At 42.6% G+C, this 25,684-nt stretch overlaps 2 protein-coding genes across 8 annotated transcripts; both read right to left on the reverse strand.

Moving 5' to 3' along the window:
• On the reverse strand, positions 1–1,400 carry LOC139207585 (homeobox protein MSX-2-like). The gene is made up of 2 exons (XM_070837323.1): positions 1,115–1,400; positions 1–449 (listed from the first exon to the last, which is right to left on the reverse strand). The coding sequence occupies exons 1-2, from the start codon at positions 1,398–1,400 to the stop codon at positions 1–3; spliced, it is 735 nt and encodes a 244-aa protein (XP_070693424.1).
• A 13,375-nt stretch (positions 1,401–14,775) lies between these two features.
• Positions 14,776–23,148, reverse strand: LOC139206908 (cytoplasmic polyadenylation element-binding protein 4-like). Of its 7 annotated transcripts, none has more exons than XM_070836518.1 (13): positions 23,049–23,148; positions 20,983–22,102; positions 20,762–20,860; positions 19,842–19,932; positions 18,171–18,221; positions 17,219–17,242; positions 16,647–16,823; positions 16,416–16,505; positions 16,178–16,296; positions 15,722–15,784; positions 15,473–15,587; positions 15,203–15,384; positions 14,776–15,019 (listed from the first exon to the last, which is right to left on the reverse strand). In XM_070836518.1, the coding sequence occupies exons 2-13, from the start codon at positions 22,045–22,047 to the stop codon at positions 14,792–14,794; spliced, it is 2,304 nt and encodes a 767-aa protein (XP_070692619.1). In that variant the 5' UTR covers positions 22,048–22,102; positions 23,049–23,148; the 3' UTR covers positions 14,776–14,791. The 7 variants fall into 7 exon arrangements, with proteins under 7 accessions (XP_070692619.1, XP_070692618.1, XP_070692622.1 ...); XM_070836517.1 differs by having other exon boundaries at positions 19,842–19,935; XM_070836521.1 differs by lacking the exon at positions 15,722–15,784.
• Positions 23,149–25,684: the final 2,536 nt, after the last annotated feature.

The raw sequence follows: 25,684 nt of genomic DNA on the forward strand, positions 1-25,684 counted from the left end.
TCAGGAGAGGTGGAACAGGCTGCGGCCGACCTCTGAGGCATACATGGCCAGATGAGCAGCCGGCAGAAAGGGGCTTCGGCTGTATGAGCAGCCCAGTCCGTAGAGTGCTGCTGATCCAGCCTGCAGGCCAACACTGAGGGGAAGACCGAAGGATGAGAAGCCTGGGTGGAATACTGCTTTGGGCCCGATGCCGGCCACTAGTTTGAGTTTCTCCACCTCTGCCTCCTGAAGCCTCTTGGCTTTGGCTCGTCGGTTTTGGAACCAGATCTTGACCTGGGTCTCAGACAACGACAGGGAGGAGGAGAACTCGGCCCGCTCAGCGATGGACAGGTACTGCTTCTGACGAAACTTTCTCTCCAGGGCCAGGAGCTGCGTGGTGGTGAAGGGAGTACGAGGCTTGCGGTTGGTTTTGTGCTTCCTCAGGGGGCAGACTGTCGGACCGAGCTGCCCTGGAGCACATGAGAAAAATGTGGGGCCGAAATTTGGCTGATTTAGACTTTAAGTCAAATTTCAACATAGTATTTGATTTTCATATCCAAATAACTGAAATAAGGGTTGAAACGATTACTCAGTTATTCAGTTAGTTGACTGATGGAAAGTTACTTGGAGAAGAAAAAAGATATATCATCTCCGTTTGATGCTCCTCAAAATGTTAATCATGTCATATCAATGCATCTACTGAATTATCTTTGGGTTTAACTATGATGGGCATCTCTCACTGTTTTCTTTTTTTTTGAGACTAAATGATAAATCATAAAAAATGTGATCACAACAAATCAATCTGTTTTAAAAACAGATTGATTTGTTGTAAAAACACATGATCAGAAGCAGCTCTAATCTGGCAGAAAAAGGAGAAATACATTTTTTAAAAAGTCATGAAAGACAATAGAATTTACTATTTTATCAATTTGTTTATTGCCATGCCTTTCATGGGTATTTCTTAGCTTTATGTCTTATAAATGACTGTCATGTACATTGATTTCTATTTAACGTAAGCTTGCCTGTATTTATCAGTTTTGACCTTAAATCCATCCTTTTTCTCCATCTGTTCATACAATCAATCAGGGCGCCAATCATCAATAAATCTTTGAAGGCATTAACACGGATCACTCACGGGCTGGTGTGGACATCTTAATGGGGCTGGGTTTCCAGGACGCACAGATCACTCGCTCCGATGGCTCTGATTTGATAGATACTAACCGGTGAGGGTCCTTCTGATCACCGTCCACAGACTCATCTCCCTCCTTCCTGTCCGTCCCTGTCAGAGGCCTCCTGTCCCTCATGAGCGCATCCACGCTGAAGGGCAGGCACGACACCTGCGCCGCGCGCCCCTTCAGCCGCGGTGGCTGAGCGTCCTCATCTGCTGAAAACCCATCTCTGCAGTCTCCAGGGGAACACATGGTCTCGTTTTTTTGGGGGGGGATCAATATCTAATTCCAGTCCGGAGAGCACATAGCTTCTTGTCACGGAGCGCAAACACGCGGCGTCCACGCGAAACTCGGAGTAAGTTGTCCTGGTGAGCTGTTACAAAGTTGACAAAAGTGGAGCAGGAAAAAGTTTGGGAGGTACTCCGGACTTCCAGCCAATGATGCGTCCTGCTCCCGGCGTTGATGAAGACTTGTGATTGGATGGTGTGTTTGGGGCGAACTGGACGGGATCAGCTGCGCATCAGGCTCGTTTAGCAGTAATTAGGCAGGGAGATGACTGTCTGTTGGCTCTGAGGGTTTTAACAGTAACAGACTGTATTTTATCCACTTTGCAAACTTCAAACCCTTAGATGGCATTTTAAATGCAGGAAAACAGCCCTGCTTATGTCCCGAATTAACGCTGGATGAGGCTGAGGCCTGGTGTTTAGTAGAGGAAAAACCAAACTGATAATATAAGTAAATCAGTCCCGTCTGCTAAACTCTACTCCATCCTGCAATCAGGCTGGTAGATTGTCCTGCCTGTGTCTGTGATGAAATACATCAGCATGACATCTCCTGAGCCATATTTCCACTGACTAAAAGCTGACAGAGCTCCGACCTCAAGCCCCAACTTGCAGGACCTGACACACCAATTGTGGGAGTAATCACAATGGGCTGATCAATGATAGTCATGGTGCTTTTAAATTTCACATATCACCACACACTTACATGTGAGAGTCAGCTGGCAGATGGATTATGGTTTTGGGCTTTCAAATGACTGTCATTACATTGTTATTATTAACACCTTGTAATTAGGTCTGTGGAATCCGGTTCTTTTAAGCAGGATTTAACGGTAATGATGGAAAATTGCTACCTTCCTGAGGTGTGTGGCGCCCGCTGCGATTAGTCCCAGTCTCTGCTCTGTCGGCTGAGACGGAGGCGTCTCGTGCCTGTTTGAAGCTCATACCTGTAGGGCTCCAGAGTATTAGGAAACATCATGAGAAGTACCACAGCAGCTCTAGCCTTCCTAAACATGGCCTGTAAACACTCACTGCTGGGATGAGGCGATGCAACGTCCTGGACACCAGCCAAAAGGGGTCAGGAAGGTTAAAAGTGACATGAGGAGATGAACGGCAGAAAGTTTAATGTTTAACTCTGGGTGAGATTTGCATGGCTGTGTCCTATAGTCTGCTGCATGTGTCTCTCTCATATATACAGAAGCCCACGCATACGAGGGCCACCTGTGAGGTGGCTGGAGAGCGCTGTCCAGAGCTCTGTGATCAAAGACACTGTGTGCTCTCTGTAATCAGCAGGATTAGGGCGCCACCAGGGGCTCGACTCCCCAGCACCTCCATACCATTAGTCTCCATATGAAGCAGAGCGCTCACACAGCACGAGCTCGCTCTCCTGTAAACACATGCATATCAATTAAGTCTGTCATTTCAGGGTGCTTCCTACAGGTTTGTGGAGGCCACGGACGGGTGGGTGTGAGTGTGTGCGTGTTTGAACAGCTACATTTCTGTGCAATCCACTTGGCTGGAGACTGTAAGTTAAAATGTTATCATCACATTGATCACACCGTACCACATTTTGAATGTCAGGGATTTTAGGCTGTTTGTAATACTAGCAGTTGTAGACAAAGTAGTGTTGTTTCTTTGGGGGTTAAAGCTATAATGTCTGTAGTAGCTGCAGATGCAAGGATTGCACAAACTGTAGTTGTAGGAACACCTATGGGAGTTTGAATTTGCAGTATCATCCATAGAACAGGAGTGTTGATATGTTTAGGCTTGATTGGCTAGTCTACCACAAGTGTAATCTGTCTTTGTAGTCTCTACTCCAGTAACCAGGCCCAAACAGCTCACTGCTGTCCACTGTCCAGAGGTACCGCTGGGTCTGTCTTCCTTTGTGGGGGAAGACGACGCATTGGGGAGGTTCCTGACAGGGCTGGTGTGACCTGACCGTCCATGCAAAGTGCAGAGGGATAGTCTCCTCCTGCCCGTATGGTCAGAGCAGCAGCAGACCAGAGAGCTAACGTCCTCAGCTCACATCGATCAACCCGAGCCCCCCAATTAGCACTGCTCTCTCTTCCGCCTCGCTTCACCTGCACGAGTTCTGCTTGCAACAGTGTGGAGTACACACACACACACACACACACACACACACACACACACAGGAAGCAGACAATTATAAATCATGAGTTATGTCACAAAATCTCCATATGGTCATATAACCTTTCACACAATTTAGCAAAGAGTGAGGTTTGTATCTGCTGTCACCATGGCGTTGTTTCTAGGTCATGCTTCATCATGCTCATCGTTGCTACCCACAGCAACCCACAGACTTTTTCACTACAGCCATCACAGGCCAATCAAGACTGAATCAATATTTCATCTGGAGACAGTCAAAATAAACTACCCATAAAAAAAGAAAGGCCCAACCACGGACAACTTCAAGATAACCCATGTTTAATGTCGTTATAAGTATAGGGTAGGATGGATTACAGCTAAAAGTAAAATGAGCTCTTGAGATGTTTTCCTACATCTAAGGAGAGGAGTTTATTTGGGGTGCATTTTGGCCTGCACGCCTTCAGATGAGTCCTCTGTTGTAAAGCTGACACCCACCACTCCCCAAACTGTTTATGTACTGCCGCAGGGTGGTTACAGTACTAAACTGCATTTTTGCTCTGCACCTCAATGTATATGGCTGCTCTTCTTTGCAATAACACATAATAACACACTGCGCCCTCTTGAAGATGATTTAAATTAAAGTTGAATCAACGCCAAAATTTGAACTTTGAAAAGGATCCATTGTGAGAACTGATTAGACATTTGTGAAAATAATTTTTCTGGACATTGCTATACAATTTAAAATGGAGATACAGGATTTTAGTCTATCACGATTAAGCTGAGGTGACAAAAGTATAACATGTAATCAATGCAGAAGACTATGCATGTTTATTTTAATGGACAAAGTGGAGACCAGCTTCAGTCTGAGAGGGTAACTGTCTCCTGAGATGCTGGAGGTGGTCACATGTGTTTTCTTTATTATTGCTTCTTGCGGCCCCCCAGTCAGTGCAATCATTGCTTCATGGTTAGTTGATGGATCTTTCAGTGCTTCATTGTGTTTCCACACAGGTAAATCAGTTTATAATAACAAATTAAAGCAGTCCCCTGACTGATGAAGGCTACACTAAATCCCGGTCTGGCCACAACAAATTGCAGTTATGCAAATGTGCAGTATGCATGTGATAAAGTATCTCACACATCGATGTTTTGAACTCACATATACAGTATGACACTAACCGCAAAAAATACTCAGTGATATGATCTCACAAATCTACCATTCAAAGCGTCTGAATACGAGCTGCGGCTTCATTAAATCACACAGCACATTAGCAAAATATTAGTTATCACAGGATAAAGATCACAGTTGGAAGAAATATTACTCACATGACCACACAGAGTACGTGTGCTCCGGTGAGGTTATTTATGCTCAGCGCTGCGTATTATAAGTAATGAGGAAGTGACAGCAGCTTCATGTCAGTACTTGGAGGCATGTGATACAAGAGATATATCTAAAGATTAAAGCTAAAAAATAAAATGCCATTTAGAGGATTGTTTCAGCTGCCAGGGTCATTTGAAGGGTAATTTGGGAAACTCTACACGCCTTAACATTTCAATCTGAAGTGAATACAATGTAGATGAGGGTATTAAGATGAAGTCTGTAAGTGAACCTGTCACAACACATAACCAGCTACATATTCACCTTGATCGAGACAAGATTACAGAAAGCATGAACCACTCCTTTTTATTTTTGCCTGCACTCTGTATTTGTATGGCACAGTTTACACTGCCAGGCCTGGAAGAAAGCCTACTCGGTTAACGTGTCTTCCGTTTCCCTGCAGGTGCCACCAGAGCAAGAAGAGATGCCTTAGTTTAACACTTCACAGCAGTTCGCACTTGGCTTGCGGGGGGATGCTGCCTGTTGCCTGAATTACAGCTGATGAAACTCTGTGACAGCGTTTGTTTTCCTGCAAATTTGGACACCCCAAAGTCTGTCTGGCAGTGAAAATAATTAAATGCTCTTAAGGAGTTGCTATCTATATAAAACATACACATATAAAGCACCATGATCACTTTGTAATTCAGCAAAATGTCATGGCTATAATTCCTCTTCGTATTTCTTTAATTGTTTCAGAGATGAAAGAAAGGGACGTGCTAATATTGTGCCAAACCACACTTTTAAAAATGTTGTGGTTGCTTCTTCTTCAGATTTGATTTTCCAAACTATTTCCTTTCTTGAAGCCACTCCAACCAATATTGTTAGGATGACAATGTTGGTCTGTTGGTCATTTCACGTCTTAACAACCAATAGTTGGATTACCATGAAATTTAGCACAGACATTTCAAGTTCTGAAATGATATATTGAAATGACAGTGACTTTTCCACCGCAATGAGGTGTTAGAGGACATTCCCACCAGCCTCATCTGTCCTTTATGTTCGGTGCCAATTAGCAAATACTAGCATGTTAGCACGTACCACTAAAATAGTGAACTTGGTAAACATCATACCTGCTAAACATCGACATTTCAGCAGTGTTAGCATGTTAACACGCAGCTGTTAGCTTTTAGCTCAAAGCACCACTGTGTCAAACAACCCCATGGAACTGTTGTAACGCAAAAGGGGTAACTCGTAACAACTCAGTTGAACGTTGAGTAACAACAGACAGATATTTCCCTCAAGAGTTGGTAGAGAACAAAACGGAGGTAAAAGGAGAATGAAAATTGGACTTACCAACAATGCCATCCTTAAACTTGTTGGACTACAACAACATGATGGGTGATAATATGTTAAAAGTTTGTTGAGCTGCCCAGAAGTGGCAAAAAATACAGGTTATATTAGAAATTTACTTTATATTTCTAATGACAGTCAAACCAATATGTCCACAGATAATGTACATATCTGTTGTCAAAGAAAGGTAAAGGTGAGCCCATTTATACTGCTTGCTAGAGGACATGTAAGTGCTACAGGGAAGACATCAAAAATCACCAACATTTTGCAGTGGATGTGAAAAAGAAGAAGACATGAGACATCACATGAGCTAGCTCGCCTGATACCCTTTTGCTTTCGGCCGACAGGCATTGTTTGGTGTTTGTCCTGCTAAAGTTGCACAGCTCTCAAATCTGCTGACATTACCAGGTCTCTCACTCTGATTAACAGGTTTCCCACGCTGAGCCATTTCAGTCAGGATGTGGTGCAGTAAGTTCTGAACCGTAATGAATCATCCATCATCATCAGATGCAGAAGCACCACCATGCTGCTGTCTAGGATGCCTGCACCAACCTGAGAAAGCTGCTCAGAATCCAAATAGAGGCTTTGCATTTTAGAGCTGCAACAACTCAATGTGACTTGATGTAAACATGAATTCACAGCTCGACCCAAACAATACTTAGCAGACAACATATTTTGTTGTTTTACATTACATTTTATAGCTCGGCGTCTCCTCTCTGGCACCGTTTCGGCTGACTGTGCTATTTTTCTGAACAGGTTTTGTACAACACAACCAGCTTGTTTCAAACTGCACAACATCCTGGGGCCTCTGTCCATGTAAACAATGCAGCAAACCGCTGGACAACAGGCTTTCTCAGTGTGGTCTGGAGGTACAGCTGCCACAGTCTGCCAGTCTCCTAGCAGACCGCAGCCCTGATTAAAAGTCCTGTTTAACTGCTAATCACCACACCAACAGCAATTTATCCTCAATGCTGTAAAAACACTCTCTATAAACCGCTTGTTTACCGTTTCCAAACCACCAGCTCTCTTCGCTGCAGAGTACAACAGCCTATGAATGTAAAGATTCATTTCTGAAACAAAGCTGAAGCGTCTTTGGTTCTGTGTTAGCACAATCCGGCAAGGTGTTATGACACACAACATAGTTTTATATGAAGTTTTACATTGCGGCAGGAACTGTTAGAAAGCAGTTAGTCTGAAAGTGCAACTTGTCATCAAACTCCTTTTGAAGTGATACATGTTTGACTAACGTGCTGGGAAATGAAAGAAGTACTCACATTAATGAGCAGAGGTAGCAGGGCAACACAACACTGTCTTAAATTCAGTGAAAGTGACAGTTACCTATGAGCCTAAAGCAAATGTCTTTGTGAAAATGTGTTGAAAATATTCACAGCTGTTGTAAATGTGTGTCCCTCACAATCTTACTACTTAACAAAGTAACGTACTGTACTCGCACAATGAACGTGTCTCTGAACTTCGGTGAGAACTCTGATAAGGCTGCCATGTTGTGTTCAGGGCAGATTAACTGGCTTCTAAACACGGACGCAATGAGGCTCATCAATCAAAACATTAAGAAACTGCACAACAATCCAAAGCAAATTGTCCATGGTTTAACAGCAATTATTTTACAGTTAAAATAATCACAGCCATATGCTGCTCTCTAATTGACTCACTAACATAAGTCCTGATAATAAATCCTGAGTAAACTTGAAGCATCTTCTGACAGATTCATCACTGAAACCTTTGGTGAGCAAGTTTAGGTCCTCACTACAAATATTAGACCCCACTTAACTGATTGAACTATGACAATAAACCAAGCCAGTTAATGCTACTAAAATCACAAATAAAAAAACTCTCAAAATTCAAAAGACAGGTTTTGCTATCAAAAAAAAAGTTTGCTTTTAAGACAAATTTCTACAGGAAAACATTTTTCCTGTAGAAGCGCAACAGATGTGTTTGAAATGTAAAGCACATAACTTTTACATTGTGACAGTACTTATAGAAAGGATGCTGCACCACCCACAAGTACAGACATTCATTAGTTTCTTGCTGTCACGATAAAATCAGCAGGTGACATTTCTGTGAGCAAAAAGGAGAGAGACTACAGTAAATGACTATACAGTGTTGTGTGACCAATAACTGAAAACTTCTCCAGCAGACATTGATATCAGAGGAGGTGCTGCCCTCTGGTGGAGAATTAAGAGAGTTTTATCAGAGATGATGTAATGGTCATTCCTGCATCAGGCTGAATTAAAGTATCATCTGGTCAATCTGTCTGTGGTGGTGGAGTATATGATATTTTATCCACCCATTGTCATTGAGGGGGGCAGCATATTCCAGGTACATGTTAATCGAGTACAGTGACTCCGTGACAGACAGCAGGAAATCTTACATTTTAATTTGCCAATATTATAAAAGTATACCAGAATAGTTTGAATAAAAACTTAATCACAGAAATTTGAACACAGACCCCTTTAATAAAATAATCCTGTCCAATGAACCCTGAGTTAAAGTTCTTTTTGACAAATAATATATTTCAATGCAGATTGCTTTATGGTCTCTAGCCATCCCTGAAACCTTTGCACATTACAGAACATTACCAGTAAGCACAAACACAGAAGGATCAACAAATTGTGCCATGTTGAATTTCAACACCCCATTCTTAAGGAACTTAATGTCTCCACTAATTATAACTTGAGGAGAAACACTGATGAGGTCTTTTAGATAAAGTAGCAATGAGTGACTTGCAGTGGTTGTGGCCCATTACAGTCAGACAGTGCCGCCTCAGTTGGCCTGGATGGGGGCGACCAGTCTCTGTCTGATAAGCTGGTTCTCCTCCAGCATCTTCGAGATGGTCCTAAGAACCGCAAACTTGGCCTATCCAGGACAGAGGACACATTCCCAGGAAAAGAAAGATGGAGAAACGGTGCATGGAGGATGAGGAGGAGCGCATTGTCGTAGTAACAGAATGACGGACGTTACTGATGTTCCCAAACTTTTCACAGGATTTGACAGAACACACACTCACTTTGACCTCTAGTGGTTAGTTTTATAACAAATAGTTAAGATTGCTTTATGATCTCTAAATTGAATTAATATTTTAGTGGTAATATGTTACCTAAACTAATTTTTTTAATAAACAATATGAAATATATATATATATATATATATAGTCTACATAGTGTTTAATGATGACAGGTGGTTAAACGTGAAGTGACTGTGGCACATATATTAAGATGCTACACTATACAGGACAGCTGAGGATGTAAGTTTGTCTTGATGGGTGGGAAGCACAGCACTTATATTCTCCATTGCCATAGTGAAAGCTTAAAATTAAACTGGTTATCTTAAAACTTGCTTATATAGTTAAATATGCATACAGTGATGATTTGTTAGTTCTTAACAAGAGTTTCAAAGCTCAGCGGAAATGACGTGTCACGTTTCATGAGTTCAAGATCAAAGGACTATAAAATAGTGAAATGTCCTTTATTCAGTGTCTTCTCTTCTTCATTGCACATAATGTAAGCTTTACATAGGGCCTACCTTTTCCTTCTCAGGTATCGCTTTGCTGGAGGGTCTTTGGGAGAAAAAGAAAGCATCTTCACCAACAGAGTCGGAATCAGTCTGAGCACCTGACAACAACAAGAAATGTGAATTATGAGGCTGACAGTTTAATGTAACCACAGGACAGAACTAGTCTGTAGCTTATTCAGGCCTAGTTTGAATAAAGTGTATTTTATTATCTAGCTAGTTCCACTCTTCATCATGAACGTTTACACCACTGTCACCCATTGTTAAGAGTCTGACCTTTGGAAGCAGATCTGAAAAGGCTGTGATAAAAAAAGAAACAGTAAGAGACCTCTATCTGTGGTTAACTTGACGTGAAACAACTGTTAACTTGGGGGGTGAGCAGGATAAGTTTAATGAAACAAACCCATTAACAAATTAACTAACGAAAAACCATAACAACAAAGTAGTTCAGCTGAAGAAAAACTTTTACTATAAATAAATTTACTCTCTCATGGTGTCCACCCCTGACATGATACCATACTCATTCAGTTTTATCTGTCCACTGCCAGAAATCACTGCTAGCTATCACCACAGCTAGGCTAACTGGCTAACTGAAACTAACTGTAGCTAACCTATTCTAGCTAACTGAAACTAACTTATTCTAGCTAACCGAAACTAACATATTCTAGCTAACTGTAGCTAACCTATTCTAGCTAACTGAAGCTAACCTATTCTAGCTAACTGAAGCTAACCTATTCTAGCTAACTGAAGCTAACCTATTCTAGCTAACTGAAGCTAACCTATTCTAGCTAACTGTAGCAGTGACATTACTCAGTGTTTCTCCTCCTCGGCTCACTGTCTTGGTTTTATTTGGCCCTGGCATCCATCCTCTTCGTCTTTTGTCCTCTTTCGTCGTTTCCTTGGACAAAGTCCGGCTGTTAAGTTTTGGTAATTTGACTTTTAAGACTAGCCGGGTTTTTTCACCTCTAGCATTAACATTAGCCGGCTCCTTCCCGCGCTTGTCCCTGCGGCCCTGGGAGGGGGGCTCAGCCCGGTCCCGGTCCCGGTCCCGGGTCTGGTCCGGTCCTGGTTTGTTTGTTTGACTGGAGCCCAGCTGTGAGCCAAACTGGGGCACATACACAGTGGTAGCTGGCGACATATTTACCCTCTAAACGGAGACACTTGCTCTTTGCCTCGGCCAACAGTACTGTCCGGGTGCATGTAGCTGTCAGCCGGCAGGGGGCGCTAGCCTCCGGATAATGAGGTGTCCAAACTGCGGTTCGCGTCCCTCTGTAATGATCTCAAAGAGCCACATTTGTGTGAGTTAAATAATTCTTCACTTGAGTAAAATTACATTTATTTTTTAAATTAATTTTTGTGAATCCTTAGACGTGTTCTTAGCACGAGAAACTACGGCAGCTTTCCGAAAAGGAAGAAGTAATCATATAATTTAAAAAATATGCAGGCGTTATCAGCAAAATGTATTACAAGTACAGAAAAAATGACCCCATGTGTCACATTTCTGTACAATTAGATAATGATTGCTGATGCATTAATGTGCAAGTTGCTTTTAATTGTTGCATACTGTCCTGGTGGATCAAAATTTCAGAACTGTAAATGCATCACATTGTACGAACTCATTACTTTTGTATAACAAATCTTCATTTGTACTGTAACCAGGGACTATTGATAAATGTAGTGGAGTAAAAAGCATAATGTCATGTGAATTATAGTATTGAGTATTCTTTAAAAAAAAAAGGAAAATACAATGAGTTTGTTCTGAGCAGAGGTTTAGATTGAGAACAAAACTAAATGATTTATTTGTAAGACCTCCCTGCTGTAATCAACATCTCACTGCTGTTAAAATAAATTCAGCCATTGTTAGGTGGAATTGTGTTTATACGTATTTAGGTTGTAAAATCTATGACCTCATTCATTTCATTTTGTTGCCTTTTCGCTTGAGAGAGAAAACTACAGGCTTTTATTAGACTAGAAAAGGTTTTGTCGGGACAAAAGACAGAAGGTTTACATGAGCTAAATAGCACTCACTAAGGCCTGAAATAAGCCTCAGCCTATAAATACCTCTGACCTCATTTAACTCAACCCGTCAGATGTGCCAAAAAAAAAAAAAAAAAAAAAAAAAAAAAAAAGAAGGTGCCGTCAAACAACAATGGCATCAGGTGTGAGATTCACTGGAAAACCATCAGGGGGTAAATCAATTAACACAGACCTCTCAGAGGATACTGATATACTTGTAAATCAGCACCAGACATACAATTCTTCCTCACAGCTGTTTTATTCGTTCAACATCTCACATTACAAATACTTCAAATGTATGCATACAGTTACAAACAGTTGGCGGCAAATGAATATATGACATTAGATCTTTGTTTTACTTCAATACTACAAACCAACTATAAAAACTGACTTCTGTATTGTAGCGTAAATTAATCAGGAAGAAAATATAAAAATTGGAACTTACGTATAAATGTGAAATGACTTAATAAAAATCAAAATGATATCAGGTAAAAAAAAAAAAAAAAAAGTTAATAAATATAACCTTCCCAGCATACAATTAAAAACTATTGAAACTTTGCAATCAAGTAATACTAAACAGACATAATCAATATTCTTTTCATCTGAAAATGTGGAGCACAATACAGCAATTAGAAAAACTAGACACGTCAACGAGTTTAACACATCACCCCAAAAATATAACAAAAAATCTGATCAAAATGATAGTTATACATTTCAATTGAAAATATAGCAAATGCTAAATACATTATCGACCTAGTATATACAATGTTTTCAATCACAGTAGCATGGTAGTAGCAAAATAAGTAAATAAGCACAAAACTAATGTTTAAAAATAAATTCAGGTATAAATTAGTTTTTTTTTTTTCTTGCAGACATCAGCATGAACAATAAGAAACAAATAATGTGTAAATGACTGCATGATTTACATGGGTTAAATGACTTACACTGCAGAGACCTGTTTCCGGAAAGAATAAGTATTGCACATAATGGCTCAACGTTAACTTGCAACATTAAATCACATTCAGGTTATGTCCCAAAGCATGCCACATCACAAAGGGGGTCAAGTGATCAAGTCTCCTCACCTATGTCCTAATGAGTGTCCTCTACGTTACAAAACGCATCCAAAGTGTTGTCACTGTGTAGATTGCATAAACATCATGTCTGTGTAAGGAAGGCAGACTCCATCATGTAAAGAGAGGCTACAAGAGAAGTGATCTCAAAGAGGAAATGAAAGTTGAAAAGGAAAAAGGAGATCTAGTGCATTACATTAGGTCCTGCATTAACACTAGCCATGTTATTTCTGTATTACATTATGCATGCCAAGAATAAGTAGAACTTACAGGCAGTCCCAGAAAGAGGATCTAAATATTCAAACAGCTGATATCCACTCCGGTGATAGAAGGGAAGATTTCACATTGACCAAAGCCAAAACATTTACCCTATTGATAATCTTATGGACTACACCTAGGAGAGAAATGTCAGAATATATTTTCAAGACTATCAAAATCAGTTTAGAAAGGTCTTGTCATGCCTTAGGATCCTGTAATTATGTTTATTAGGACAGAGGAGAATCCATATATGACTGGCTAATGCTAGCCTTAGTTTTTTTTTGTTTGTTTTTATTATCTACAGAATCACACCAATGCACCAGACAATTTTCAGATTTACCAGCACTTAAATATATAAAAGCTAATTGAAAATTATATTAATATCATTCATTTTCTTTTTTAAATTAAGTTTACCATAAATGCAGATCTCTTAGTAACAAAGGTACAAAATTATTTTTCACCAAGTGAAAAAAATGAGGTATTGCAAAAGGAGTTCTCCCATCTGTGAAAAATGTGCCTAAAATGACTATTGAAAAAAATATTTAGAAAAGTAGTGCATAATAAATGTATATATGTTCATGACAAAATAATCAGCTATAAAACACTGTACAAAAATCAGCAGGCCATGTATAAAATAATATCTTTATCTCTGTGACAGCAAATTCTAGCTACTACCATATCCAACCACAACACTTGTGATAGAAGCTCCAGTCATGGTAGAGCGTGCAGTGGTACACCATGAGGACAGCTCAGGGAGACTGGACTGTGCATTCCCATTAGTTTGTACTACATTAGCATGTTAGCTTCCAGTGCTAATATCCCTGACAATATAAAGTGAGCAAATACTACTGCCAATACCTGAGCCCTGAGGGCTGTGTCTTTATTAGCCGACACCCACAAACCGAAACTCCAGACAACTCCAGCCTTTCCCCCGCCGTATGACGAGAGGACACAACATTATCCTGAAAACCCTCAGATCAACATCTGCTTTTGATGACGCGTATTAGGCCAATCTTTGGTTTGCCCTTTCTGGTTACAAAGTGTCGACTTTTAAACCAAGACCTAAAAAACTCGTGCCAGCAATCTAAACGTGTGTGTCAGACTGAGGGGAGATTTTGTTTTGTGACGTGGGCCAGATGCTATACACCGAGCTTCCTGGAGAAAAACAAAAAACAAAAACTCAACCATCTGACCGTCTGCAACGGTGTTTCCTCCTCTGTTCAACCCAACCATTTGCGCTCAACCTTTGGTAAATGGTACAGTTGTTCTCTAATCCTGCAAGCAAAAAGTAAGAAAATGCACCCTTCTTAAACTCAACTTCCATAGTTAGTATACTGATTTAGGTATGATGAACCTCACTTAAATTTTATGTTATTCTTGACAACAAATGTAAGCAGCTTTGCCAGCTAACACGAAAAGAAAGTACAGTCAAGTCAGAAAACATCTAAATCCAAATCTAATGCATCCATATGCTCATGCACACTTAAAGTCAAAACATAAATGGGATTTCACTCTCTTCTTTAGCATTTACTTCTTTTAGAAGGCCGAATTAAAAAAAAAATAAAAACAAAAAATAAATTAAGTATTTTTTTTTTTTTTTTTTTAAACTTAAAAGAAAAGTGCATTTATTTTTCACATCATAGCCCGTACCCCTTCCCCAACTACCCCCGTCTCTCAATCCCTCCCCGATCCTGCGTTGTCTCCCTCCCCTGCCCTCTCGCCTCAGTTCCAGCGAAAGGAGATGTGTCGTGGTCGGTCCCCTCCCTCCTTCACCAGCGGCTTGTGGAACTCGCGGCCGGCCCGGGAGTGGATGGCTGCCCAGCAATACTCACAGTAGTACTGCAGACAGGTCACGTTGGCGCAGAAGAAAGGAGCAAACTTCCCCCCGCAGCGGGTGCCCTGGCACTCATCGCACAGCTGGTCGTCCAGGACATATGGCTTCACTTCCACCTGAAGAAGAAGAGAGACGAAATGGAAGGCAGGAAAACTGGGTTAAAATGGAGGTCGGGGGGGAAAAAAAATCCAAATGCATGTGCAGCAGCATGTTAGATAGGTGGGAATTAATATTTTATGTACATCCACTCTTCGTTCTTAAGACCTGAATAGTAAGCCGTTAACATCAGACACACTCACCCGTTTATCAATCTCTCCGTGCTGCAGTTGAACAAATCGGGCACTAATGGCTGCAATGTAGCTTTGCTGATTGGAGAAGGCTACTCGCCCCGCCCCTTTTGGGTACTTGAGTTCAGGGTCGGTGTCAATCCCAGCGTAACACACTCCCCCATACAGACGGTCCATGATCATGGCAAGCTCCACTGGAATAACCATAATGCAAGTTAACAGAATCAAAACAATTTCAGCCCCAAGAATGCAAGACACTTCGGGTTCGCTGCACACACGTACCTGCACGCAGGGGACGAGGGACACCTCCTACAAAGATAGTTTTCCTTGGGTCCAGTGGCTGAGAGCCGTCCATAACAAAGTCACTGTCATTTAGGTTCCAGGGCCGGATCTGGACCTACAAAAATCAAGATGATAAAAAAAACAATGTTCATTCTCTCTCAGTCAGGCTCGGTTCATTTGTGAGTAAGATACATTTTGGACTGTGAAAATGAAAGCGGCTTGCTGCTTATGTAATGTGGATTAACACACTTTTTTGGTGGCAGGATGTTGTTGGTGGTGGTGGCCCAGGATTTTTACAGGAACCTGGAATAACTGAACAGTGGTCACCATTTTTACGTTTGTCTCTTTTTGTGCTGTGGAGCAGAATACTGCGACATCTCGATGATATCACAGAATGAAAAAAATAGCCAAACAAGCATTACAGTTGAAACTAGCCTTGAGATTAGTTGTACCGATCATTTTTCGTGGCTTAATTCTGCACTAAAAATTAACAGTGCAAAACTTCTACATCTGATGAATTATTCTCCTTAGTGCAGACAAAACAAATGGAGCTGACATTTTCCACTTTTGTGAGCTACAGTGACCAGACACACTTCAACACAGACTACGTGTGTGAGACTATGAGTTAAACATTTGTGTCAGTGCTTGTTGGGTAACACAGATGCAGACGAGAAGCATGTAGCAGCTTAAACAGAACAAACTCACAGGTTTGTCTTTGATGGTGGGACTGGAGACACACAGGTAAAGCTTCCCATCCTCCTGAATGCAGGCATCAATCAGGGCCTGAACAGAGCTCTCGTCTTGAAACAGCAGGAAGGCATATCCTGGAGAAGTCGGGCGTACAGAACAATGAGCATGTGCACGACAAGGGAATGCTCTTAAATCAGAACGCTGTAGAGTCGACGTGCTGGCAGAAATATAACGTTCAGACAGTTTGACTCACCTTTTGGTGGAAAGTAGGACTTGCTCTCTGCCTTGTGAGGCCAGTCGACAAACAAGTGACCGAATCGGCGGAAGCTGGCAGTGATTTCATCTGAAGGAGGGAACTCGGTTAGCATGGATGCCATAGAAAGAAAAAAGTTCAATATGGTCATTCTAGCTTTTGATCTACGACGACGTAGATTAGAAAACTGAGGCTAGAGAAGCATCGTCTGTAGCCGTAACATGCCGTTACCTTCATCTATGTCTGGAGGCAGCCCTCCGACAAACACTTTGCGAGAATATCGCTCCACGCGTTCGCCATTGAGGTGGGGGAAACAGTGGGCCGAACCAAGGCCAGCAAGCCCCTGGTCACCTGACTCATCCTCTCCAAAGGAGCGCTCGTCCTCCATAGGGAACAGAGACGAATGGCCTAGCGGACAGAATGATCTGGATTACACATACTGGTTCACCACTACGGAGGCTGACCCACACTTTTAATTGTTTTGAAAATGTATTAATATCAGTGATTAGATGTGAATCAATCAAATAATGTCAAGAGATACACACAGAAGCAGCCATGATTGCTATTTTTGATGGCACGGTTGAAGAGCACGAGTATTATCACTACTAGGGGTTGGCAGGCAGCCTCGGAAGGCTTTAACGCCATACAGGGGAAAAAAATAAAAAATCAAAATGATCAGTGACACTGAACAGCCAGGCAGACAAACAGAGAGGCAAAAAAAAAAAAAAAAATCACAAAGTCATCATTTCATTACTGCTTTCTAAGTAGCACAGAAGAAATCAAGACACGTTCACAAGATTTACCTCGTCTTCTGCCATAACTTCTCGCTGCATGTAAAACAACACAAAACACTCTTGAAAATGGCTTCTCAAAAAAAGTTAGGCAATAAGAACAATTAAAAAAAAAAAAAAACAATGCCAGGGCTTGAAATTAATTTGTTGGCTCACCAGCCAAACTGGCTACTGTATTTACAGTCACTTTGATTTTCTACTAGTCAAAATACTTTAACAAAATGTATTTAAGCATTTAGGGGAAAAAAAGAAATCATTATCCCCCTATCCATATTCTGTAATGCACTCCAAAGGTGTATCACTATGTGCTGTATAAACTAGAGAGGGAGGGAGTTAAAATCAGTCATCATGACATGATGAATGGTTGCATGTAATTGTACCCCAGAGTAATTGAATGCCTCATTAATCACTTATATATGTAAAACAAATTAAAGGTGACCTGCATTTTCACTCAGTTCTACCTCTGAAAAAAAAAAAAACTACAAGTGTAAATACAACTTACAACCATAGATCATCTGCCTTTGACAGCATATTTGTGGTTTCATTTACTTGCTCTTCGCCGTCTCTGAGCCTCCCTGACAACAGTACTATTTTATGACTCGAGGAGGCCGGTCTCGTCTCTTCACAGTCAGCCATTTTAGTCGTGTACCACAGTGACTGCCACAGCAGCTTAGAAAGGTATAAAACAAGCAATAGGACTTCATTCTTTTTATGTTTTTACAGTTTGTTTTATGTTTCAGTGTGGTCATGTGAGTCATTTTTTTTGTTTGTTTGTTTTTCCATTTTATGTGAGCTCGCCAAACTCCTATATGCCACATTTAAATGGCAATGAAGGATTGCAATGTGGATCTTGAGTCTTAAAAAAAGGGGCCAGAATGAGTTTTATTTGCATTTGGCAGACATTAATTTCAAGCCTTGACTTCTGCTGCAGCGTCGCATATTTGTATGCATGTCATTTACATACCATTCATAGGTAGAGGGCCGTCTCCACCCTGGTGAGAGAAGCTGTATCGTCCTACGTGATCAAAAACAGGACAGGCCTCAGTACATCACGTCATGAAATGATTCCCAGCTGCAGTAATGATTACATTAATTCCTTTCCCTCACATATAAATTACTCCAACCCTTTGAAGTTTATATGGGACTGGTTTGGGGTAATGTATTCTATTCTGTGTTTATAGGAAAAAGACCATGATAGCACAAGTCCAGGGAAAGTATGAAAAATTCTGCAGACTGGGGGGAAAAAAATGCCTCAAATGTAGTTCAGTTATTCTTAAATGTAAACAAAACAACAGTTTATTGCAATATAGGCAAGATAAACATTGGAATAAGTCCATGACTGGACAATTATGCAATTTATTAGCAGATTTTTTCATTACTGAGGAAGCTGACTTGAAATTTAAGCGATGGAAAGCACACCCATGGTAGAAAGACTGCCAGTTGTCAACAAGAAGAAGTTTCAAAAACAGAAAGTACGTGCATGAGCTGGCCCAGATTAGCATCAGTAGAGCTGGTTGCGATGTAAAAAGGGTTCTTTCAAGATTGACTGCAACAAAACTCAACTGAAATGTTTTATTAATGAGCGAGTTAGTTTCGATCAAAGAGTCTCCACAGCGAAAAGTGCTGCAGGTGATTGTTTTCATGGGTTATGGAGAATACGGCAGAAATGTACTGTAATGCAAGACACAACTGTAAAATGTTACATTTTCACACAACTGATTCCACTGCATCATATCTATAGAGATGCTGATACTAAAAAGGAGGACTCTGCACTTTTTCACAATTTTCTTTAAAATAAAGCTGTCAAAAACAAAGTCACCTAAACAAAATAGTCTAAAATAGGCAAACACTTGAGTAAAACCAGGTTCCAGGTTGATTTAAATCAGAATCTATCCATACATGCAGTGCCAGCTTTGGTGTTTTGTAGACTCACTGCTATGGACACATTTTATTCGACACTAAAGAGGAACTGAAGAAAATCTTAAGAGACACTCCCTGGCCGTAGTGTCCTAAAGGGATAGACAAAACACCAAAAATAGTAACATCTTATACCTTGTGCTAACCTCAATACTTTTTGAACAGCAACCAAATTGCATCTGTAGAGTCCTTTTAGCGTCATGACCAAAATTCAGGTAGCATATTGCCACCCATATTGAAAAAACTGAAAAGACACTCAACCCCACAATAACCCTGCACTAAATATATGCTCACTAATATTTGGTGTTTGTTGGTGCCATTAGTTTGTTAGTTATGTTATGTTGCAAGAAAAAAATCTCAAAATCATGATGACGCATGCAACTGTATTAATAAAATATAAGTGTTATCACAAGTAAACGCTAACACTGACTGATAGAAAAAACAATAAGAGTTACTTTGACAAAACTTCAATCTAGAAATTGCCTGGCTGGAATTGACTACATTTCTGTTATTTTGATAACCCGCATTTTTTGGGACCCAATAAGCAGCATGCATATTCACACTGACGTCCCACTGTTGACAACCAGTTGTCAGCATTGTGAAAATAATACCCAATTTCTACGTGCTGTCAAATACATGCAACAAACGGCTGTATTTATCTACAGCCAGCAGTGAGAAAAACGATCCTCTCCTCGCTATTGTTAGTGTGGGAACCAACCTTTCAAGGAATCCTGCTCAGCCCTCATAATGTCAATCAGAGAGTTCTCCAGAGAGTGCATACTGAAACCATCAAAGGACCGTGTTCTCTCCTGCTGAAAGAGAGGAAGACAACAATTAGTGTCCTCACTTCCCACATCACCATCTAAAGCAGCACAAGCTGCAAGAGCCCTGACACAGTTTGCTATGATGCTAATAGCTAATAAAAAAAACTGCAGAGAATATCCCCGTAGAGACCTTCCGCAGAAAGCATTGTAAACAGAAAATGGAGCCCAGAGTACGTCACACAAAAACAGCTGCATATCTCTGCAATCTAATCACATCTCTACACCGTATCTGATCACATCAAATAAGGAAACATGCTACCTATGGAGATAAAAAACAGCATCCACCCAGGTGGGCAATTGCAAATCAATACAAATCTTAAATGACTAGCCTAAGGCATAAAGAATATATTAGCGTTTGAAAGGACAAACACGAAGCTATGATGAGTAATACATAACACAAGTGAGGGTGCTTCACTGAGCATCTAAATGGGTTGAGAGCACGTAAAGCTGCAGTAGAGCACAAGACTTCTCAAATCAGGACAAGAGGAAGGCCATGTGATCAGAGCAGATGATAAGACTGCTCTCCTTCTACGAAATGATCCAGATAAGACCTCAGACACACACACACACAATAAGTTTCAAGTCATCCGTTTAGTGGTTTGACAGTCACATATCCTGCTTTGCTCAATGGCTTATTTGTTGCATTTGATACAGATGAGCGTGTTTAATAGGATTAACATTATTTGGCCCAAAAGGACAAACTAGACATGTTAACAGTTTTTGCGGTCTCTAAGTCTATTGCACTTTTTAAGTGAAGAGATTTTAGTTCTATCGGGCTTCACACCAGCCTGAGCGTTACCTGCGATGCGCTCACCTGGAAAGGGTAGACACTGTCACTGCGGCTCATGCTGTCCTCCACCCAGCCCTTGTGATTGAAGCCAGAGCTGTTTCTGGGGAACTTCTGAGAGGGAACCTGTAGGACAGTTGGATGATTGTCACTCCTGACCACATGTACTGTGTGCTGTAATATCAATTAATGCAGATATCTGCTAACATGTATTAGCGTTTGTGGTGACTTGTGACGATCTCATCTACCTGGTTGTTAGGGAAGGACTTCTTCAGTGGGGAGATCGAGTTAAGACCCGTCATCCCTCCGCCTACCCCCCGCCGGTACTCTCGAACCCCCTGCGTGCCTCCCCAGCCACCATACCCACCGGGGCTCCAGGAGGTGGATGTGGGAGTGGAGGGGCTCTGGTAGCTTCCCCAAGGTGAAGGGGGTTTGCTCTGGGCGGGAGCAAGGTGGGGCAGCTGGGTGAACGGTCCAGTGCGGTGGGGGTGCGGAGGAAAGGAGGGCTGGGGTGGGTGAGGGCTAGCTGGGGAGCGCCGGTGCTGCTGTGGGACCCCCTGACCGTGGGGGTGGTAGTGCTGGGGGTGAGGCGTGGGTGGGTGGTGCTGGGAGACTGGTCCGATCTGCGGGGAGAAGCTACCTCCCGCTCCAAAGCCAGGTCCGGCGTGGTGGGAGAAGTTCTGGAACAGCAGGGGAGGCCCGTTGGTGTTGGAGCCGGCCGGGCCGAAGAACCCCCCGACGTCTTCCCCGACCACTGGAGACTGGGTGGATGGGACAGCAGCGGACCAGTTGTTAAAGCTGGTCAGCGAGGAGGAGGAGGAGGTGGATTGTGCACAGCTTGTACCCATTCCCAGGCTGTCCTGGTAATCGAACCCACTTAGCACAGGGGACTCCATCCTCAGCTTCTCCTTCCCACCACTGCTCTCCAAAGACCCCTTCTCCAGTGACCCGTCTTCAGGAAGAGCCCCCTCAAGCTCTCCTAGGCCTCCCCCAGCCTCCTGCTGGCCCGGAGACAGGGCCTGAGGCTGGGCCTGGACCTGAGACTTCTCCTGCATGTCCTGGAGGTCCAAGGCCTTGGACTTGTCTGACTCCAGAATCTCATCTTGCATGTTACTGTGTTGGGCTACTGCAGGGAACAGCCAAGCACTGCCCCCATTGGTGGAGCAGGTGTTGTTTACGAAGGAGGGGGGGCTGGGGGGGGTTGAGGGGTGGTGTGGGTGCTGGGGTTGGAGGTGAGGAGGGATCCTTACAGGGAAAGCAGATTTGTTACCGCTGCTGTTCTTCACCAGAACTCCAAACCCGTAGTCCCCCATTTAGGACACACAGTAAATCTTCAGTTCACTTTTGGCTTTCACCGTCTTCTTTATCCTAAAATGTGGGTTGAAGAGGAGCAGGGAAGGGAAGAAAGGGGGAGGAGGAGGGGTGGGTGACAAAAACCATATAGCTGTTACACCTCAAGTTGATCTGGCCTCTGGAAAAGAAAAAAGGGAACACAAGCCTCGCCAAACCCTGTGAATGTGCTTGGGCTGCACCCTGTCTGGTCTTGTGATGCAATCAATGAGATTAAATCATTGACTCGCTTTGGCCACGGGAGGCCTGGGTGAAATATAACACCCGAATAGCAGCAAGGCGACCACGGAAAACACCCAGCCTAACCAGCGTAGGCAGCTAACAGCCTGGGCCGGTGAAGCTGACGTCTCCAAAGGTCGTTACGCAGCTAGCAGCGAGCTAACAGCTGCTCCGCCACCTTCCATGTGCCCTATTAATCATGCAGATCCCAGCAGTCAATTTTAAAGTACGTTTATGCCTCACGGTGCATCCGTGGACGCCGGAGAGCCGAGGCGGCCAACAGCACGGACACTTACCGAATAATCTTCCCTTTTTTCAGCAATGACCTCCTCATACGCAACCATTTAAATACAGGAAAATGCTGATGACGTCTCCTGTCTGTTCTGAATCTGGGGTAGTTCCCTTCACCGAGCCGCTAGGCTAGGATAATAGCCGATATACCGCAGAGACGATGTAGCACATTTGCAAACCAGCCGAGAAGCTACAACCGGAGTCAACGGCTCGTGAACGTTCCCGAAATGAACACGACACCGTCAACGGCGACAGGACGGCGGAATGACTGGTTGGAAATGGTGTGCGTCTCTTTAGACGACCTCGTCTGTTTCGTGTCCTGTATGTTCAATGTCACACAACCTACCAATCCTTGTCATCATTTTCACGTCTCGAAACAACGCAACGCGACCTCGACGGCTGCTCTAACGTGTCGACAAACGCGTGTGTTTGCTGGTGTGTCGGGCATAGCTACCTTCAGTTCGGCGTCATGACCTTATCGTTTTGATGTTGCCATATTTTAGCGTTTTCCCTTTTTCTGCATTTCCTAGGCAGCCGGTGTAAATGGTCTCCTGTCTCTTCTAGATGACAGCTGGACCAGTCGGGAGACACTTCCGTCTACAAGCCCCGCCCCCTCCACCAGCCAGCAGCCACTGGCTGTCAGGATTTCCCTCCGGAGCCCCGCCCACTTTTACTGAAATCTAACATCTGATTGGACGATTATCGTGAGGTCACGCCCGCAGCACCCCTTCTCAATGAATGGCACATGCACTCAAGACGTTCTCGTCCCAAATAAGGACGCTTTGAAATCACTGGGAGGAGTTTGGTTTTTTTCTAAGGAAAATACATAAAGATCCAAGGAAATTTCTGTCTAAACCCTCAACCAACACTATAAAAAGAAATTCTCATAAAAGAGTACTGTAAGCCGATGGAATGCACAGGGTTAAAATCCTAGGCCTAGGGTTTGCAACCATATATTCCAAATGCAGATGAGGTCATTTGGCTAAGCAAATCTTTTTTTCTTCCACCTCCAGCCTATGGGCATGAGGAGCTTGCTGGAGGCTGGTTAGGAGCTCTGTGAGCCAGGTGACTGAGGAGAGGAGGGAGGGAGTTGCTCTTGCAGCAACCAGCAGCAGGTGTTTCTCCTGTAATTTTTGGTTTCTAAGATTGTTTTAGTGTCGGTCCAGCCCTGTCCCCTTTTTCATCTGTGATTTGTTGTTGACGTTGTCTTTCTATTCTGTGTTCAGATTTTTATGAGAGTTGTGACTGCAAAGCTAATTTCCCCTTGAGGGACAATAGATATAATCTTGGACCTTCAGAGCCTCTCCTGGTCATGCAGAGCATATTTAAGCTTTATTGAGGTTGCAGAGGCACTGTTAGGGGGTTTGAGTGAGAGTCTGGGGTTGGAGACCACATCCTGGGACTGCGGGACTTGCTGGAGGCTGTTTAGAGGCTATGGGATACAGCCTGGCAGCTTGGAGTCAAGGCAGGGCCCACAGAGCATGTTGGTGGCTTTAAGAGGGCTGGAGAGAGCTGGAGAGGCAGTTTTAGGGGTCTTGTGTTCGAGTCAGGGGCCCCAGTGCACGTCCTGGGCACGGGGAGCTTGCTGGAGGCTGCTTAGGAGCTGTGGGATATAGAAGCCAGGCGACCTAGAGGCAAGCCAGGGCCCGCAGAGCTTGTTGGAGGCTCTGCCAGGGCTGCAGAGGCAGTGTTAGTGCCTCCAGCTGTTCAGGAGTGGTGTATTGCACAGAAGACAGGCCCTGAAAAAGCAATGTGATGGATAGGTAGTTAGATTTGGTCAGACCGTTATAACCTGAGTCCACAGCAAAGTACCGCATAGCAATCTCATTAAAGTAAGCTGCTGCTATTTTCAGCACGTAATCGAGATTGAGAGCTTGATTAATTTTACTTTGGTCAGATCTGCGCTGTGCTCAGATCATACCATCATATCACACCTTCACATGTAGAATACAGATGACATACTCATATTGTGAGACAACGGTGGGGGGAAGTACTGTATTTAAGTACATTTACATAAGTACTGTATTTAAGTACAATTTTGAGATACTTGATTACTTTCATTTTAAGATACTTTCATAATTCCATTCAACTACATTTCAGGGGAAAATATTCTACTTTCTACTTTTCACTATCAACCTGACACCTTCAGTTACTTTCCAGGTGAAGATTTGACACAATGGATAATATAACACGCTTTTAAAATAGGACACATTGCTAAAGATTAATTCAGTAGTTTCCACTCCTTTTAGCTTACAGAAAGCAGTGTGTAGTTGCAGTCACATTTCACATGTCTATGAACTGTTAACAGCTCCACTAAAGAGTGAATTTCCCCCTACATTTGTCAGCCAGAGGGACCAAACGAGTACTTTTACTTTAATCCTTTCACAGACGACTTTTGAATGTACTGGGACATTTTTTACATTGCTATATTGATACTTTTGCTTAAGTAAAGGCTTTGTGTACTTCTTCCTCCTCTGCAAGCCAGAACCTGACATAGATGTGCTTTTCCCTTTGCTAAAGCCAGTTCATTAAAACCCTAACGATCATGCACCAGGAGGTGTAACAGTATCCTTTTCAACAGAAGTACTCCTAGACCTACAGTATACATTACTCATGTGGGAGTAAAATTACTTGTGTCAAAGCTGCTCAAGCAGAAGGGACTCTGTTAAAAAGTTCTAATGAACTACACACAGCTGATTATGGCCACTATAAAAGTGCATAAGTCCTCCATCAAAATTCACCTAAATAAAGGTACTTTCTATTTTTTGCAGTGTAGGCCTACTAAAAAGTCTGTGAAAGTGCTACTCAATTGTGGTAGAGCTCCTCCCCAGTCTTTTGGAGTATTATTTACTGCTTGTTTGTTGAGTTAGTCTTGTTAACACAGTGTTCCAGTCCCCCTAGGCAGACCCACCCTTCATTTGTATCTTGCATTGGTTGCACACATCACCCCACCCGACTCCCACGTGCTGCAGGGCCTGTTGGGGTGGTTTAACAACACAACAGTGTGTCTTGATCTTCAGGTTTTTTTCTTTAAAATAACAGACTTCTGGTCCAGGTCTTGCTGGTTTGATATTCTCAGGCCAGTATCTA

The sequence above is a fragment of the Pempheris klunzingeri genome, chromosome 9 (genome assembly GCF_042242105.1).
Source record: "Pempheris klunzingeri isolate RE-2024b chromosome 9, fPemKlu1.hap1, whole genome shotgun sequence".
In the NCBI taxonomy this organism is placed as follows: domain Eukaryota; kingdom Metazoa; phylum Chordata; class Actinopteri; order Acropomatiformes; family Pempheridae; genus Pempheris; species Pempheris klunzingeri.